Below are 18,465 nucleotides of genomic sequence, written 5' to 3'. Positions count from 1 at the left end.
AAAGATTCCCCAAAAGATGAACATACTTAAGGCACGTAATTAAAAATAATGATAAGTCCTCTCTTAACGTTTACCGTCAAATTAACGTGCTTTGTAAATGAGAGAAGTATAAAAGGACGCCATTACCCAATGCGAGGCCGGGACACCACCTACCGTATGGAGGACGCAGAGATGCCCGTTCTCAGCAGAGAAACATGTATATGTGTCGTTGATTTTTTCCAGCAGCGTGACACACGAGATGATTAAAGGAGCAAAAAGTGTATTGATGCTGTCCCCAAATGTCGGAGCCTATAAATACATGAAAAGGTCTTCCACATGATACACTGAGAGCAGATTTACAGTGTGCGTTAAAAGCAAAAAGAACCAACACGGAGAAACTCGCAATACTAAAGCAGCTGATCTATAATGCATACAGTACGTACTGTGCGAGAAGAATACAAACTGCATTTAGCTACAGTACAAGGCAAACTTCAGGATAAACTTGATAGCTGAAAAACAATATTAATCTAGTTTATGAACTGACATTACAGGGCACACAAAAGCTAATCTAAACCAGAGGTACTTAACTCAATTCCTCAAGCCCCCCCCCCCAAACAGGTCAGGGTTTTAGGCTATCCCTGCTTCAGCACAGGTGGCTCAATCAGTGGTTCAGTCAAAGACTGATTGGGCCACCCGTGCTGAAGTGGTGACAGATTCAGCCAACTGTGCTGAAGCGAGGATATCCTGAAAACCTGACCTGTTGGTGGCCCTTGAGGGCTGCAGTTGCCCAAGCCTGATCTAAACAAAGCAAGGAAGAGAAAATAACTGTACCCCGAGTGTCCTAAGTTATCAAGTTGCTGCTTTAAAAAGACAAAAGTATAACGCAAAAGCTTATGCAAGGTAAAAACCCTGTGAACATGTTGTAGCATTTAACAATACCGAGTATCTCTAGCACTCCCACCAGCCTCCCCCCCAATAAAGAGTAATTAATAGAGAGCTACAGTTTGTTCCTCAGCAAATAAGAACATGTGCTCTGGCCCAAAATATAAGGTCCCCACTGTTATTTTGATGCTAAATGTTGCTTTGCTCCCATTGATTACAATAGATCGAACCCCAGTGCACAGTTTCCAGTCTCCTGAGAAAGCCTGATGGGTAAAGATGAAGTTCCCCCGGCTCCAGATCACATACACAGATCTAGCCGATTAGATCTTTAAAAGGACTACGACAGATTGGGCTATGGGTGCAAATATGATGGATATTACTGTATTTAGTGCAATGCATACGGCAACACTGTGTACTGTAGTATCTGCTTATTAGGCTACATAAACCCTACCGATGGTCCAATGCTATTAGGCACCTCTATCAAGGTATTGTTACATTACTTGACGTAACAAAAGATCGACATGACTACAAATATACTGTATCTCACAATACACATATAGATGGGGCCGGGTGTTATTGCATACGCTGGGGGTTATTCTGTGATATTCTGCGTTATGAGAGGGTGTGCGTAGACCCCTGCATACTATAAAAGTGGTGCTGCATGCTTCCCACTACATACGCGAGTGGGGTGTCTTGCCAATAAGATGCTCCTCATGTGTATTGAAATAAAATAATATATGCAAATTCCTTCTTACCTGCTGCTCCCCATCAGTGGGACCATACCTACTGCGCAGGCTGCTTTCAAACGCTTCATCTGCCCAGCAGAAAAGGACTTCAGCCCCGTCAGTGGCAATAAGTACACATTTCATCTGTCATTGAAGCATACAGAATGAGTTGATACATAGTCTCCTTTACAAAAAGCTACAGTAGCGTGCAGTACCACTCATATGGATCCTTCCATATATTCCGCGTTATTCACTTAAAGGTGCAATTCATGTCCTTTATTACTGTGTCTTTTAACATAGCCAAGAAACAGGGGGTCTCCAGGGCTGAACCCCATTCATTTCAGCTCCCGGGACCCCCTGCTTCCTGAGACACAGACTTCCAAAAAAAGGGGGTGGTGCTATCTTGGCAAAGTTTAAAGCTCCCACGTCAAGCGGGCCAATAGGAAGCGGAACCTGATGACGTCACGGCTTCCTATTGGCCCGCAGCGCGCGAGAGCTTTGAAACTCCCCCATTACGTGAAACCTGTTTGCAGAGTGAGACTGGTACCCCCTACGGAGGTAAGTATCTCCGGAAAAAGGGGCCCACCGGAGGTGAAATGAATGGGGTTCCGCTCCAGAGACCCCCTACTTCAATCCCACGTTAAAAAAAAAATGGCAAGAAAAAATAAAATAAAAATCATCCGCATGGATTGCCTCTGTAAGATCCTCATAATACTAAGTAATCTCCATTTTATACTATACAAATAAGGACATCTAATTACAAAAAATGTATTCTATAAAAACGCTCCTCCCCTAGTTTCCTTAGCATTTCACACTGTACAGTATTCTGTTTAGTAAAACCAACACTATAGGCAGTACTAGGGAGTGGAGTCATTTATAACACAGATTTGCAGATCAGATTAACACAGTGTGACTATCGGAGCAGTTCCTACAGCCACCACGGAGTAAATTGTTTCCGCCGTTATTTTTATGCCCTTTTCACTTACCGTTTATATTCCTGCTGCTTCCTGTATCCCTGAAAGGTCATTCAGTTGGTACTTATTTTCAGGAGCAATCTCCTTGTCCCGTGGAGCACAATTCCATTAACACCTGATCTTCATTGCAACCTGTTATTCCGAATGAAGACAGATTTGAAAGCCAGTGTGTGTAGGCGGCCCCACAACGAACAAACAGACTCAAAGACAAGTCCCAAGGACGTAGTGGGGCTCACCATGAATAATAAAAGGGAGTCTGCGGTTTAAAAACGTTGCACAGTAGATAATGCCATTTTAAATATGGTTTAAAAAAATAAAAATTACACCAGGACTCACAGGAGTTTATATTTCTCTGTCTTCGCTCAATGAATGTGCGCACTAACTCTTATGTAGGTACTGAGATGTCTGATCTACCCGATCGCTGTTTTTCCACCCAAAACTCTTATTATTGAGTAATGTTTTAGGACCAGGGGTGGCCAACTCCAGTCCTCAGGCCCCCTGAGGGTCGCCCCCATCTATTGAAGGCTCACCCGGAGACTTTTTGCAAGAATTTATTTTTCATGTATTTATCTTACCTACGGCAGCATCGCTCCCCGCAAGTTCCGGTCAGCGTGGCTCCGCGACGTCAAATGGCGCGCATTGCCATGACAATGGGAAGCCGTATGGCGGTGAGGCGCCACTTTGTCAAAGCAACATAACGCCGCGTGACAGTGACGCCACGTAGCGTCCCATTGTCATGGCAACGCACCATTTGACGTCATGCAGCCATGCTGACTGGAACTTGCAAGGGGATTTGCAGGGAGAGATGCCCCCGCCGCCCGGACAGTTTTCAGCTAAACCCGTAGCCTGGAGAGAAGTGCCCGAAACCCGTAGCCTGGAGAGAAGTGCCCGAAACCCGTAGCCTGGAGAGAAGTGCCCGAAACCCGTAGATTCCAGGTCCAACCCAGAGTGGTGGCAAACCTGGCCACGAACAGGTCAGGTGTCAAGACTATCCCTGCTTCAGCACAGATGGATCAATCAACGGCAGCCACTTGTGCTGAAGCAGGGATATCCGTAACACCTGACCTATTGGTGGCTCTTGAGGACTGGAGTTGGCAACTCCTGTTTTAGACAATGCAGTTCCAATGCATTCAGATGGGTCAATGTACCACACTGGCTGCAAAATTGGGTCAGAACCAATGCAAAAAAAAACCATATGTATCAAAGAAAAGGCATTACATTGCAAGTAATTGATATATCTCCTTTGATAAATCTGGTGCAATGCGTTTGGAGATTTTAATTACAAAAATAAAACCACTCATACACCACCATATATAATTGCATTGTGAGACGCCTCCGCGTCACTAACCACGTGCTGCAGTAAATGAAACAAATGTGACCCAGGAAACCTTAAAGCAAAGGGACACACTGCGGGTGGCTCTTTAACGCACAATAACATTGTATGGAGGTTAGCAGGCTGTGTGTCAGATATATATCTCAAAGCAGCACACTTGAGCGGCAACAGTGGCATGTTCACAGAACCACTCTATATGATCATTATTAATAATAATAAATACAATAGCTTTCATGCGCTTGCGTAATGTACCCCTGGTAATAATCAGTACCCAATGTGATGACGTTGCCTGTAACAGTAACAATGGAGTAGTAATAGAGAAGCAAGTAATTTCCCCATACACTTCACTTGGAGCCCGGTTGTGTATAAAGCAGGGAGGGAGCATCATACTCTTTGACAAAGGGCAGGCTACACCCGAAACGCGTCAGAGTTGCTTCATATACCCACCTATTTTTTTTAAATGTCTCCTATGTCACCCCCAAAATAAATTGGTTTTCATTTATTCGGATGTGCTGAACTCCAATTTTTCCTCCCTGTATGTTTCTCTATCGTGGACGACACTGTTACTATTTCTCCATGCTGGATGCACGCCTCGGAGCCAAGAATATCTACAATTAGTGAGTACTACTTACCTTTGCAGGTATGTTTCTATGCTGCATGTTGTGATCCCATACTATTATTACACTCTAAGTCAGTGGTGCGCAAACTTTTTCAGCTACCGCCCACTTCCTGGGAGCCACAGCGTTCGCGCCCCCCCCCAATGTCTCTGTGTCAAATGACGTTGTGGGTCATGCGACCTCACCTCATGTGACCTCACCGCGTCATTTGACGCGCATTGCCATGGCAAGACCCGGCTGCCAGCAAGTGAGTTACAGAGGCCTCACGCCTCCCCCGGCATTTAATTTAAATGCTGTGGGGAAGAGCGCAGGGCCTCTGTAACCGGCCCCGCCACCCCTCCAAATTCTCGCGCCCCCCAGTTTGCGCACCGCTGCGCTAAGTAGTACAGTACCTCCAAGTGTGGTGGTGAACAGGCTAGAACAGCTTTACAGGCTATATCTTCCCTTAATAACCATTAGTCCCACTTGGAGTTAAGCCCCTCGTGTGGCATCTACTAAAGTATGAGCAGTTATCCAAGGGATTGCGGATCAAGCTCGCTTCAACAGCTCATCTAAACTCCTATCAACACGCTGTATTATTTGGCTCTATGGGACCTGAGATGCATACTAATGCAACACAATTCTGTTCAGCGCCCTGTCGCACTGATCCTGGGACTGCTCCGTCCAGGTTTTTCTAATTTCCCCATACTCTAGTTCTATGAGGATGACATTGTTACTAATGTGTATTAACCCCTACACTGCCAGAAAAGCCAGCAGCAAAGGGATTCAGTGACTCTCATTAGGAGGTTTCGAAATTACCCTTGACTCGTTAAAGACAGAATGGTCATATTAACCCTTGCGCTGTCAGAGGGGAGCAGGGAAAGGGTTACTTTAGTCCAGGGGTCCCCAGACCTTGCATGCTTCACTAGGTTTGCAATACTCCTCGGCACTGTAAAAGTTAAATCAGTTAAGCTGCTCTGATGAAACTTTTACGTTCACCCTCTAAACTGAAACCCACATTAGCCCAGCATGGAGAGTCTTGTTATTCTTCTTTCATAGAAGAGTAAAAAAAAAAAAACATAAATAAAAGCACCAAATAAACATACCTAAAACTGCAATAATCAGACTGGATCCCACAGATACTGAAAAGGATTTCTTATTTGCTACACTTCCTGCATGCAGGCATGTGATGTAAAACCCATGTGACCTGCAGGGGGCGGAGGGAGGAGGCTTTCTAAGGAATGGCAGAACTAAAAACACATCTACTTTCACAAGACCACATCTTACAAGACACTGACCCTGTTCAATAGTGATGCGGGTCTTTCCCGTATCACAGATCTGTCAACTCTTATTGATTTTCTATTATTATTATTATCAGCTTATATTTTTATGTTGCCAACATATTTATTTTTATTTGTAAAATATTTTACCAGGAAGTTATACAATGAGTTACCTCTCGTTTTCAAGTGTGTTCTGGGCACAGAGTTATGATGATAAATACATGGTTACAAATACTGTATTTGGCCAGGTCTTCCCTCTGGGCATACCCCTTGATCCCCTTTGGTCCCCCTTATCTCAGCGGGTGGTGCGGGAGGTAGTGCAGGGGCGACCGGTTGGCCGGAGATCTGTGGCGGCGCCCGCCATCTTGATAGTGTGCACGCATGCACAGTACAGATGCGCATGCGCAGAGTGGTGCCGGGAGTTGCGGCGGCCATATTGGAACTCCCTGCACATGCGCAGGACTATGGAAATAGCGGTGGACATTACAGACATGCTCCGTGGGGGAACTACATACCCCAGCATGCTCTGGGAGATGGCTACACATGACACACTACAGCCAATAGGGCAAGAAGATACATTTTGCGCGCTTCAACCATGCTAGGCAGTCGGAGCCAGGAAAGAGACGGGGAAGGTAGGGTCTGAATGTCAGTGGCACTCAGTCTAGGCCAGAGTACACCTTAGGTCCCAGATAGGCCCCACAAAAGTGAGCTTGTGTTTGCTTCAGGGAAGGCCCTTGATAGGAACGCTTCCACATTTACTGAGTAATGTCAAGGACACAGAGAAAGATGCCGTCCAGTGATTGCGGCATGTGGTCTGGTACCAGACCACATACATACAGAGACTCTTAAGGGTGCACTAACAATTCACGGGGTAGCGCTGCTCCCTACATTCTTGGGTGGGCCCGGACATTGGGGAAAAGGTCATCAGGGTATTGGTGCCTAGCACCTAATCTACTTTGGGGACACTCATTGGTGGTACGGGGCTGGGGTTGTTATACTGTGTGGTACAGGGAACTGCTTATGGTTCATAGTAAAGGTTATTATTATATATACAATGTGTGTGTGTGTGTGTATTACTGGTATCATTCCTGGGAGGGGCTTATCCTGCTGGGTCAGGATCCCTTTCAGGTGGAGGCGCTGCACCGAGGTGGACATCTGAACACCCCAGGCTCCCAGTGGCGGAGGCTCTGGCCTTCTGTGAGCCAACAGGTAACGGCAGTAACGGTAGACTCTGTATTAAGGGGAAAGAGGTCTACATGTACATGATTACATTAAATTAACAGGGTTATACATGATATATAAAGACATTGCATGAACAGTTAAAGATAATATATGTTATGGGTGTATGTAACAGTTACAGATCAGATTAAAATGTGAGACAGCTTTAGTCTTGAAAGAGTTTAGACTGGTGGCGGCTGTGAGAGTCTCCGGTAGATTGTTCCAGTTGATAAGATTCTTTGTTGAACCTTGGGATTGTCGACAGTCCTTTGGAGTCAGATCTCAGGTGATAAGTGCTGCGTGTGGTAGGGGTGAGGAGCTTGTTCAGGTAGGCGGGTAGCTTGCCCAGAATGTATTTGAAGGCAAGACAGGAAAAATGAACTTTGCGCCTAGACCCAAGTGATGATGAATCTAGTTCGTGGAGCATTTCGCAGTGGTGTGTTTTAAAATTACTTAGTACAAACCGGCATATTGAGTTGTAGAGGGTGTCTAGTTTTGCTAAGGTGCTGTACCGTATACTATGTCCCCATAATCTATCATTGGCATTAGCATCTGCTGTGCCATATGCTTTCAATCCAGCAAATTTAGGGAGGATTTGTTCCTATAAACTACACCTAGTTTGGCATAGGTTTTGGATGTCAGGGTATCAATGTGCAACCCAAATGTTAAATGGGAGTCAAATCATATGCCCAGATATTTAAAGCTGGTGACTGAACTAGGATGGTATTAGAGTTGGTTCTGATCTGTAGCTCTGTCATTGGAAGCTTTAGAAATGTAGCCTTGGTCCCAAATACCATGTTACAGTCTTGTAAGTGTTTAAAAGCAGTTTGTTTTGGGAAATACAGCTCATATTCCACAGCGCAGTACAAAGTGGAAGGGAGGACAATAACATTGTATAACAAAAGAATATATATCTGTTAAGACAGGGGTGCGCAATCTGATGCAGCTGCCAGGTAGGAGGGGGGCGCGAGCTCCGGAGCAGGCAGACGGGGGCGCAGCAGGAACATTTTGTGCTCCCCTGTGTTGACAAACAGACAATAAGAGAGAGGTCTCGCTCTCACTCACTGAGCAGCCTCAGAGATTTCAATGGAGACTCAAATATATGATAAAGAAAATCTATAGTTTCCCATAACATTGTTTTTATTTCTGGAATGCCTAAACCTCTCTTATTTTGGATGTTGGAGGTTGATATTAACATTCTTGGCAGGATATTGAACAGGACAAGCCTGATTCTGTTTGGTCTCATTACAGAACTTATGCTAGTTCAAGATTCCCCACTTCTAAAAGACTCATACTGACCAACTCCCTGATTTTTAGCTAAAAATCAGCATTTTTCTTCTGTCTCCCTGAAAATTATTCCCTCATTGAAATGCAGGTCAATGGGAGTTTTTGAAATCTGCAGCATTTTCATCTCAAATCTCCGTGAAAGAAGCTTTCAAATGTCTGCCTGTGCCCTACAATCTGGGATTGTGCATGTCCTACAGCAGCGTAGGTCTGTCCACACTTGCTTAGAGTAAATATTAGACCTGTCAGGTCACAATTCATTTGATTGAGTTTTGCTGAACTTTAATTTTTTTTAAAACTGAACTTATTAGAAGGGGGGGGGGGAGAGGGACAAATAAAAGGGGTGGGGAGGGGTAAGGGGCTGCATCCACATTGGTCTCCACGCAGCGAGCATACAATTATATATACATACATCCATGTTAGTGTCTATTCAATCGAAACAGATAACTGTCAGGTCCAATCCCACAGTCAGAGTCAAATTGGGTTTTGCCATACTTCTGTCTCCCAGGGGTCTCAGGTTGTCAGGAATATGTTGTATCTATCGTGGATTAGACTAGTGAGTCTCTCCATTGTCATTATATTATTCATTTTGTGCATTACTGCGATCATTACAGGCATACCCCGCTTTAAGGACACTCACTTTAAGTACACTCGCGAGTAAGTACATATCGCCCAATAGGCAAACAGCAGCTCGCGCATGCGCATGTCATCACGTCCTGAACAGCAATACCGGCTCCCTACCTGTACCGAAGCTGTGCTCAAGCGGGGGAACTATAGAGCCTGTTACACATGCGTTATTTACATCAGTTATGCACGTATAGGATGATTGCAGTACAGTACATGCATCGATAAGTGGGAAAAAGGTAGTGCTTCACTTTAAGTACATTTTCGCTTTACATACATGCTCCGGTCTCATTGCGTACGTTAATGCGGGGTATGCCTGTACTTTGGCTGCCGACATAATTTGTGTTGTTATATGGTCTGCCATATAGAGTAGTGGAGTCCGGGTGCAAGCTGAGGTCAAAATACACGAAGCGAAACAAGGCAACAGGAAGCTGGAGGTAAGCACACAAATGAAAACAAGTTTTTGCTCAGCCAATTTGCCAAGGGGCTGGCTGAGCATATAAAGCACAGAGAGCCAATGGGGAGGCTGCAGGGAGTGAGCATCATAGGTATGCTGTGCACCGATAGTCAGGAGTGCAGTCAGCAGCAGCTGTGGGATAATGGATCAAATTAACCCCTTGAGTGCCTGTGTCCGCGCGCCGGCGGTGCGTAGTCTGAGCGTGCTGTGCGCTGCCCATGTCATCGCGGAGCCTGGAAGCGGTTCCTGCAGTGTCTCTCTCTTCCTAGCGGCGCGGAGCTTGCCGCTGACGTGCGTCGCCCGTGACGTCACGGAGCCTGGAGACGATCCCTGCGGTGTCTCCCCTTCTAGTAACGTGGCACCTGGGCGCAGGTTGTGGCTGACGTGCGTCGCGAGATGTGACGGGGGTGGGGCCTCGCGCTGATCCTCACATCACCTTGCTGGAACAGATTCTCAAAAGTGGTGAGGGGTCCATTCCAAATATCGCTTGGCCGTATCAAGGAAACAAAGTGCTTGAGCTGCATATATTGAAATATTTGCGTATTCGGAATATATTCTTCTTTTAATTCAGGGAATGACTTCATCCTGCCGATAGAGGATAGCCCTTTTTCATCCCATCTCTTGAAAGCGTTTAGTGGTATATTGGGGAGGAACTCTGGGTTTAATCTAATCGGTGTCAGAGGTGAGGTGATTGTCGAGATCTTCTTATATTTACCGTTTTTGTCCCATATACACAGTACATAGGGAGTGTGTTAAAACCGGGTGATCCTTATAATGTAACAGCCTACTTCCCTTCTTTAACCACTAGAGAGACGCCATATCTATGGTCCGAGCTTCCAATCTCTCAATATCCACCCATGGTTTAGTGCCCGGGGTTGCAGACCAATAGATTAATGAGCTCAACCTAGCTGCTTCATAGTATTTAGCTAAATCCGGCTGCCCAAGACCTCCCTGGGTCAAGGGGAGCACCATCACCTTTTTCTTAATTCTGGGTTTCCTGGTGGAGGTTCACTCGGACACTGGTGGACCCAAAGTTTACTATGTCTGGGCTAGGGATTTTGAGGGACGGAATATCAAAAGCCCGATCCCAAATATTATAAGTAGATTACCCCATACTCTTCAAGTTGGAAGAGTTACTGTAGTTTTCATTGCTGCTTTCAGTGGGTGATTAGAGTTCCTCTTGTCGGTGCCTGTAATCTGGTGAACAATGTATTGTTTCTCATGTATATTGTTGTTACCTTGCAGGTTCCAGAATGACAGATGGTGTGTTAAATTCGTTCCAGTGAGGACATGGAAATTTCCACCCAGGGGAGAGTGTAATCTGATTTAGTCCAGACTACCTCTCTTCCTCCTGTCACATAAATCCTTAGCAATCTAGGCGATGACTGGTTATCCTGTGGCTTTTGACCCCCTCATTCTACTCTCTGATTGATAGAAGTCGTGGTAACTCAGGGTCTGTGTACAGCCTATCTGGGTACAGACCTTGAGCCATCCCCTTCAGGAGCTCAGGGAGGAAGTGCCAAATTAGAGTAGTGCTCATCCAAGCCTCCTAGGTAGTGGAGGTGTGTGGCTGGTCTCCTCCTGGCTGGGAGCGAGAGAGGCCAGCCAGTCCCTCATGGGTTGGCTTGTCAGGAAGGATCCAAGGCCTTAATGTTAAGAGAGCCAACCACCATCCAGAGGCCTGGAATCCGCTGAGACCCCTGCATCCGCTGTATGTGTAAGAACTGCAGTGACTGCAATAAATCCCTTTGATTAATATACTCCTGCCTGAGTTCCAGTCTATGGGGCAGGGGCGTAAGAAGAGTATGCTCTAAGTGGGGACTGTCTGGAAATCCTGGAGCCCACTAGAGCTTGAGGCACTGACCATCTTGAGCAAAGGAACATCATATCACCAAAGCCTGTCCTGTCTCCACTACATCGCAGACCACTCAGCTCTCCTGGACCCTCACAGGTATGGCCGCACCACTGACACCTGTAGCCACAACAATATCTTCCAGAGGGTGAGGGCACATGTGCTACAAATAGAACAAAATGGGGAAAATGTTAAAACAGTTTCATAATAGATGAAAACGAAGGCATGTTAAGTAAAGACATCGTTTCCATAAACACATTTCATAGTAAAGTTATACATTTTGTTTTCACTTTCTCCATGATCGAGTTATAATTCTCAAAGAGAAAAATAGTGAGGCGCAAAGAAGCAATGAATAAAAGTGCCTTTATATATGAAAATTGGCAATGTTAAAGCATACACAATATTGCATTAAAAACCTATATGCAAGAAAATAAAAACAAAGACTTTGCCGGATAAATTTGGCTGCTGCCGATGTGCCAATGATAGATGTTAAACAAACTTGTACTCTCCCACAGAGTCCATGGATCTTCTCCATCAGGTGTTGAAGGGTGGGGGGAGGGAGGCGGGTGGGCTGGTGTGCCGATCTTTACTGTGCTGCTGGGCCGGGGTAGTCATCTCCTGGGTGGTATCCTCAGTAGACCCCTTTGTCCTGGTGCTTGTTTGCTAACAACTGCAGCGGCTGGCTGGTGCTCAATACTCTCCTCCGTGAACCCGGAAGTGACGCAAAACTCGGGGCATGACGTCAGTCACCGGATGTGACGTTCGCCCGTGTGTGGTGAAGTATGTTCAAAGGCTGGCAGATTTCAATCTGATTTGGGCTGATTTCGTCCCACAGTGAGCTGGCAAAGTTCACAAGCAGTTCTTGTTCTGTTAGTACATTGGATGGTGACCCTCAGTAGGCTCCTCCTCCTACGCGTTTCGCTAACGTGATTGGCTTCATCAGGGATACTGGGAGGTCTTCCCCTTACTGATTATATACCCCATGGTTTGATGAAAAAAATTATATCAGTGTGATTAACCTCTAATGGGCATTTTAACCCCTCGGGTACCTTAAACCACAAAGGGATAAGCCCGCAGTAATAAAAAATGGTTCATGTCATAAATAAATAAATGTTTTCCACCAAATGGTCTTGTTTTAAAAAATAAATTAACAAAAAAACAATAATAAAATCTTTTTAAGCTGTCAGCAATCCGATATCTTCTCTTTACATTCATTATTGATAATCAATGAATTCTGTAGTTCATTCTTGTGATTGTAATTCAAAGTCCTTGTGAAATTATCTCTCCAGTGTGTCATTTTTTGATTGATTTAATTAAATAGTTAATTAGACCTGCTTTGCAATCTTGGGAAGTTGTTACAAATGAAAAGGATACATGATATGTTAAATACATTTGGCACCCTAATGAATAATTACATGCTTGTTTTTGAGTGTTTGCATACAGAGGTGTTTAGTTCCCTTTAATGGGTCTCCATAAACCCTAAGTAGGTTTTTAGGTTCCCAAAGTTAACTTGTGTATACTGTATCAAGTGAGGATATTGGGTACTCCGTACATGCCAACATTAAGCATAAATAAAACTTTTGGTTCTGGTTTGATTAAAAAAATAAAAAATTGGTATAACTTTTTAGAACAAACTGTAACGGAGCGATTCGGATGTTTGCTTGGAAAAAAGGGGGGCTCAATTTGTTTATACTTTTTTTGGTGCATATGTGGGTTCTTTTATAGGGGTGGCTGGGTATTTATGAGGAGAGGTATGAATAAATCCTTTTGTATGTATGGTAAAAAATGATTAAAAAAAAGAATTACGATAAAATGGAAAGGTTTGCTAAAAGGGTGGGAAATGGATTTAAAATGTATTAATTAATAAAATGAAAATGATCTTTTTCTAAAAAAATTGTAAATGGAAATTAAAAATAGGTAAATACTGTAATTCTTAAAAGTTATCTAAATTAATGGGAATGGTTTTAAAATGTAGGAAAAAATATAAAATGATCTAAAAGGTCTAAAATACTTTTGGTTAGGATGAAAAAAATGGAACATTGCAATCATATGAATCCCCAATCATTCATGACCTAATAATACATGTTGTAAGGGATTGGCACATCTTTAATTTGGGCTATCTATAGTCATTTATCTTTATTGTGCAGCTGGGTGAGATTCCTATTCCAGGATTACTCCCATACACCTTTCATCCACCACTACATTCCTCCACTTGACATCTTTTTAAATTGACTTTGTAGTGGGTTCATCAGCGCACCCATTTTTTCGTTCGCATTTTCAGAGTTGTAATTCTATCGATGGAAGGCGATGACAGTTAACCCTTTCGCTGCCAGAGATGGGAGCTGCAGTGCATTGGGTCAAGATAACTTCCTCATGTAGCCGAGTCCCCCTTCTTACAGTACTTCTGGTGCGAGTGGGGGAACTGCCTGGCTGCGGAGGCCACCGGAGCTCCGTGCAGATCGGGAGTGTGGGGCGGCCATCTTGGTTAGGTGCGCATGTGCGGCACATGCGCAGTCAGTGCAGCTGCCATGTTAGTTTTGGCTCCGCATACTCTATAGCGGGACTACATGTCCCAGAATCCTCGGGGGTGAGATGCGAAGGAAGGAGATCTCCTTGGTGCAAAAACACCCTGTGAGGCAGTCTGACGGAGGGCGGCAAGAGCGCAGGTAGTGTCCAGGGAGCAGTGCCCCTGGACTAGGCCTAGGCTTGCCACCTTAGGCCCCAGCTAGGTCCTGAGTCACTCCAGTGATGCATTGCAGGGAAAGCTTCAGATAGGGACTCTTCCCATTTAGTGCTTTGTAGTGCTATTGCACCGGTGACCGGACGGCCATGTGGTGCCCTGCAGCCTGGGACCAGGTCACAGGATCCAGAGCGTTCATGTGAGATACTCCAGCTGGAACTCACCCATGAGGCGAATCAGGATCTTAAGGAGGGGATTGGTTTCGAAGGCCCCACGGCGTGGGACCTGACTGATCCTCACCTGACAGCTGCATCTGGGTACAGGAGTGCCCAGGAAGGTATAAGTGCACCAACGGTTCAAAGGGGTAGCGCTACCTCATACATTGGGCGGGATTGACTGGGAAGGACACCAGGGTTATTGGTGCCACCGCACCTTCAGTACTTTGGGGGAACCACCACGTGTTGGGGTATTGGCTGTATACTGTGGGTTGCAGTTATATGGTTATTATGTGTGTTCAGTAAATATTCGTTATATACCTTGTGTGTGTGTGTGTGTTATTCATTACTGTGATTGGTCCTGTGAGGGGTTATCCCACCAACGCTGGGATCCCCCATAGGTGGAGGCGCTGCGCTGATAAAGAGAAAGAGCTCATCCCAGGCTCCCAGCGGCGGAAGCTTAGGCCTCCTGTGAGCAAACGGATACAGCAGCACGCGTAGTCTCCCTTGGGTATAGGGAAAGGGGCTACACTCACTCTACTGATATGTGCAAACGAAATGAAAAGAACGAAGTGCACCATTTTATTAGTGTCACATTGTGTGCTCTAACCCAGGGATAAGTGACTCCAGTCCTCAAGGGCCACCAACAGGTCAGGTTTTCAGGATATCCCTGCTTCAGCACAGGTGGCTCAGTCTTCGACTGAGCCACCTGTGCTGAAGCAGGGATATCCTGAAAACCTGACCTGTTGGTGGCCCTTGAGGACTGGAATTGCCCTCCCCTGCTCTACCCCCCCCCCCCCCCCCACCAATTACACCCTGGGCAGGCGGTCCACTCACTTATCCCTTAACATGGCAACGCAGGTATCTGTTCATTATTACAGGCTGCCTCAGAGGCACATGCCCCTTCCAGAAGCAAGTTTGTGAAATAGTTTCTTTTCACCAGTAGATGGCGCAAAAAGACCTTATAGGGTCTGGGATGGGCGTCCTCCCTATGTTCCTACACGCGCTCTAGTACCGAGTTTTCTTGGGGAGTAGTGCGTTAGAAAAAGTTCAAAATAAATTGCGAATAATTCTGCGATTTGCCTTTTATATTTACTGTATCTCCTTATGTATGTTAGTGGTAGGGTGGCCAGGTGTCCAGTATTGAACCGGACAGCCCGGTATTTGGTTACTTTGTCCAGTACAAAATGAGAGATAATACCGGACATGTATGTGTATACCGGTATTACCTCTCTGGACATGTGACCTGACCGGCTTGAGGGGCCGCAGGATTTCCCCGAGCAGGGTTGCAGCTAGGGGGCTTGACAGCTTTCTTGAAGATTGGCTACTGCCGGGTAATGAAGCCAATCAGGAGGAGGTGTCTGGAGTCTGGGAGTGGGGTTAAGGAGAGGAGGAAACAGCATGGAGAGGTGTTTGCTTGTGTGCCACCTTTCACCATTGTATCCAGTATTTTTGCATAAGCCACCTGGCAATCCTAGTTGGTGGTATTGGAAAAGTTAGGGTACCGGATCGCTGGCAGTAATTGCAGAGGAAGAACTGGTAAAATGCAAAACATTTGACGACCAAAGCACAAAACATGTTCTTTGTAAATATCCAACTTCCTTGTTGTTTCTACTAGATAACTTTTCCCAGACATACTGTAATACCCCCACGTGGGGAAGGTTCTGTCCTGGAAATGGGTATTGAGGCACTACTGCCCATCCAGTTAATGCATTATTCTTAAAGAAAACAGCTGCAAATTAAAGGGCTTTAATGAAATTCTGAGCCTGTGAAACATCAATTGTCTTTCTAAATATATATGTACAGCTAAGGGGCTTATTCAATCAAATCGGAAGCGGCCATTCTGGGCGTTTTCTGCTGTTTCTGCTATTGCCATTAATGGGGGTTTGGGCCAAAAAGGCCTGAACAGCGTCTTCAGATTATATTGAATAAGCCGCTGAGTACTAAAACCCTCATCAACTCCTCATCTTGTGCTTGACTTTGCTCAGGATTGATGTAAGTAAGAAACCCAGTTTATTTTGCCTCTTGCTGTTTCAGAAAGTTTCTAATTAGTGTGATTGTAAATGAGGATTTTATTCATGCAGGGGGCAGACTGTGTACATGTTTTATTTGTTCCTTGTGTTGCAGACCAAATTGGGCACAGCGAGGCATGTAGGCAGGGTCATCGTGAGCTGCCCGCAGGGGATGGAACACCTTCAAAAAATAAGTGGAGAGATATGGCAAAAAGACAATGCAGGTCTGTGGGCAGCATCTTGTGGGCTAGTTATGGGAATAATAAAGATGGCCCTAATAACTACACAGGGATGACATTTGTCATTGATGCTTTGTCTAAGGCAGGGGTAGCCAACTCCAGTCCTCAAGAGCAACCAACAGGTCAGGTTTTTAGGATATCCCTGCTTCAGCACAATTGGCTCAATCAGTGGCTCAGTCCTCGAAACAGGGATATCCTGACATGTTAGTAGCTCTTGAGGTCTGGAGTTGGCTACCTTTAGTCTAAGGCAGGGGTGCGCAAACTGGGCGGCGCCATATTTGGGGGGGGGGGGCGCGGCGGTTGCAGAGGCCCCACGCTCTTCCCCAAGGCTTTTAAATTAAATGCCGGGGGATCGAGTGAGGCCTCTGCTACATCCCTTACCTTGTCTACGGCAACGTGGCATCAAATGACACCGTGGGGTCACGTTGCCATGGCAACTTGACGTCACGTGACCCTGCGGCGTCATTTGACGCCGAAGACAAGGTAAGGAGGGGGGGAGAGCAGGCAGGGGGGTGTAGCGGGGAAAGTTTGCGCCCCCTTGGTCTAAGGCATACTGATCATGAAGATGAGACTATACGTGAACATTCAACAAGCTCCTGGCGAATAATTGTCCACCCTTGTTTTATTTAATTTCTATGTTTTAATAGAGAAATGTCATTTGGTCAATAAACTGTCTCCTTTCAAAATGCAGATTCCAATTCACTACCTGAAAAAATACTTTTTGGGACGGGATGTATCAAGGCATGGATACAAAATGAATGCAAATTGCGTCATTTTCATAATGCGTCAATGCATTAAGGTATTTTCTCCAAGTTGTGCTCTGTTTGCATCAGCCTGTGAGTTAGGGAGTGTGCGTCGGATGAGTTAGGGAGTGTGCGTCGGATGAGTTAGGGAGTGTGCGTCGGATGAGTTAGGGAGTGTGTGTCGGATGAGTTAGATTATAATGAGATCTATCAAACTCTCTGTATCTGGTATTTGCATTTAAAAAAAATACACCAGATCTGAAGCGGCGAAAACCTCCCCGGGTAACAAATTGTATGAAATGTATGTTTGACGCAAACAAAAAATGGAGCAATGCATCAAAACAAACTTTTATTCCAACTTTCTTTACTCTCTCCCCCTGTCAGCTGCTGAATCATGAAATTCCCTTTTACCCATATGTCTTCTTCTGCTACAGTGGGATTATTCTTTTAAAGATTATGGCTACATAATGATTTATATTAAAATTGTACACACAGGGAGAAAAAAAGTAAGTGTCTCTCTAACCTGTTTAATGGTGTTAGTTTTAATTGAAAAAGTTGTAAATGGAATGGTTTCTTTATTCTGTGCAGCCAGACAACTTTTTACGTATTACATCCAGAGCACAGGAAAGATAAATACTTGTGAAATGAGGTATAGCTGATCCTTATATGCCATAGGTAATACTGTGTTGCCATCACATGATGGAAAATGTATAGTTCTCCCGTGCACGGTGACCCTTTCATCTCTGTCCAGCCATTCAATCTAACTTTTGAAGGCTGTTTTCCCCCTTTGGCTGACTAACATTGCTCTCAGAACGCTGTCAAGTGAAATGCGTTTTCTAACACGTGATATTCCTGATACTACGCAGAACGCGATTTTAATCGGTTCCATCTGCTATGATTTCATGAGATTCTATTGGGACAGATTCTCAGAGGACATCAAATAAAGAGTTATGTGAGACAGAAAACTGAAAAAGAAAAAGTTTAGGTAGGCTGTTTTGAAATATATCTAGATTGGGGTGCAACTGTGACAATATGCCACGGTAATATTATTATTATTTTATAGGATGTCATGAGGAACTGCTCTCGTATAACATCTTTCATTCTGGAAGAGCCTACAAAGCATGAGGTTCACAAATGATGCACCAGATGAAAAAGTAATTTATAATATGTTGTGGCACGTCAGGATAAGAAATGGATCCTGGAAACCTGCTTTCAGATTAGGGGGGCTGCTTTTAGGAACTTCGGAGTGGTTGGTCGCACCGTGATTGGCCGAAAAATCCCGTTAAAAGTTAATACACTCAGAAGCCACCGGTCTGCTGTCTGCTACTTACTTTCTCCCATTTCTCCAACATTTGACATTTGGGGTGAGGGT

General features: G+C 45.0%; 1 protein-coding gene across 2 annotated transcripts in view; it reads right to left on the bottom strand.

The window, feature by feature from the left end:
- Positions 1-5,681, bottom strand: part of HPS1 (HPS1 biogenesis of lysosomal organelles complex 3 subunit 1) — a 30,098-nt gene extending 24,417 nt beyond the window's left edge. The window contains exons 1-4 of one of the 2 annotated variants that reach the window (XM_075612332.1): positions 5,596-5,681; positions 2,573-2,692; positions 1,617-1,730; positions 154-288 (exon numbers count right to left, since the gene is read on the bottom strand). In XM_075612332.1, coding sequence (XP_075468447.1) covers positions 154-288; positions 1,617-1,730 — 249 coding nt within the window. In that variant the 5' untranslated portion in view covers positions 2,573-2,692; positions 5,596-5,681. The remainder of the gene's footprint in view (positions 1-153; positions 289-1,616; positions 1,731-2,572; positions 2,693-5,595) is intronic. The other variant, XM_075612333.1, reaches the window with a different exon arrangement.
- Positions 5,682-18,465: the final 12,784 nt, after the last annotated feature.

The sequence above is a fragment of the Ascaphus truei genome, chromosome 8 (assembly GCF_040206685.1).
Source record: "Ascaphus truei isolate aAscTru1 chromosome 8, aAscTru1.hap1, whole genome shotgun sequence".
Taxonomy (NCBI): domain Eukaryota; kingdom Metazoa; phylum Chordata; class Amphibia; order Anura; family Ascaphidae; genus Ascaphus; species Ascaphus truei.
This window is presented reverse-complemented; position numbering and strand designations above follow the sequence as displayed.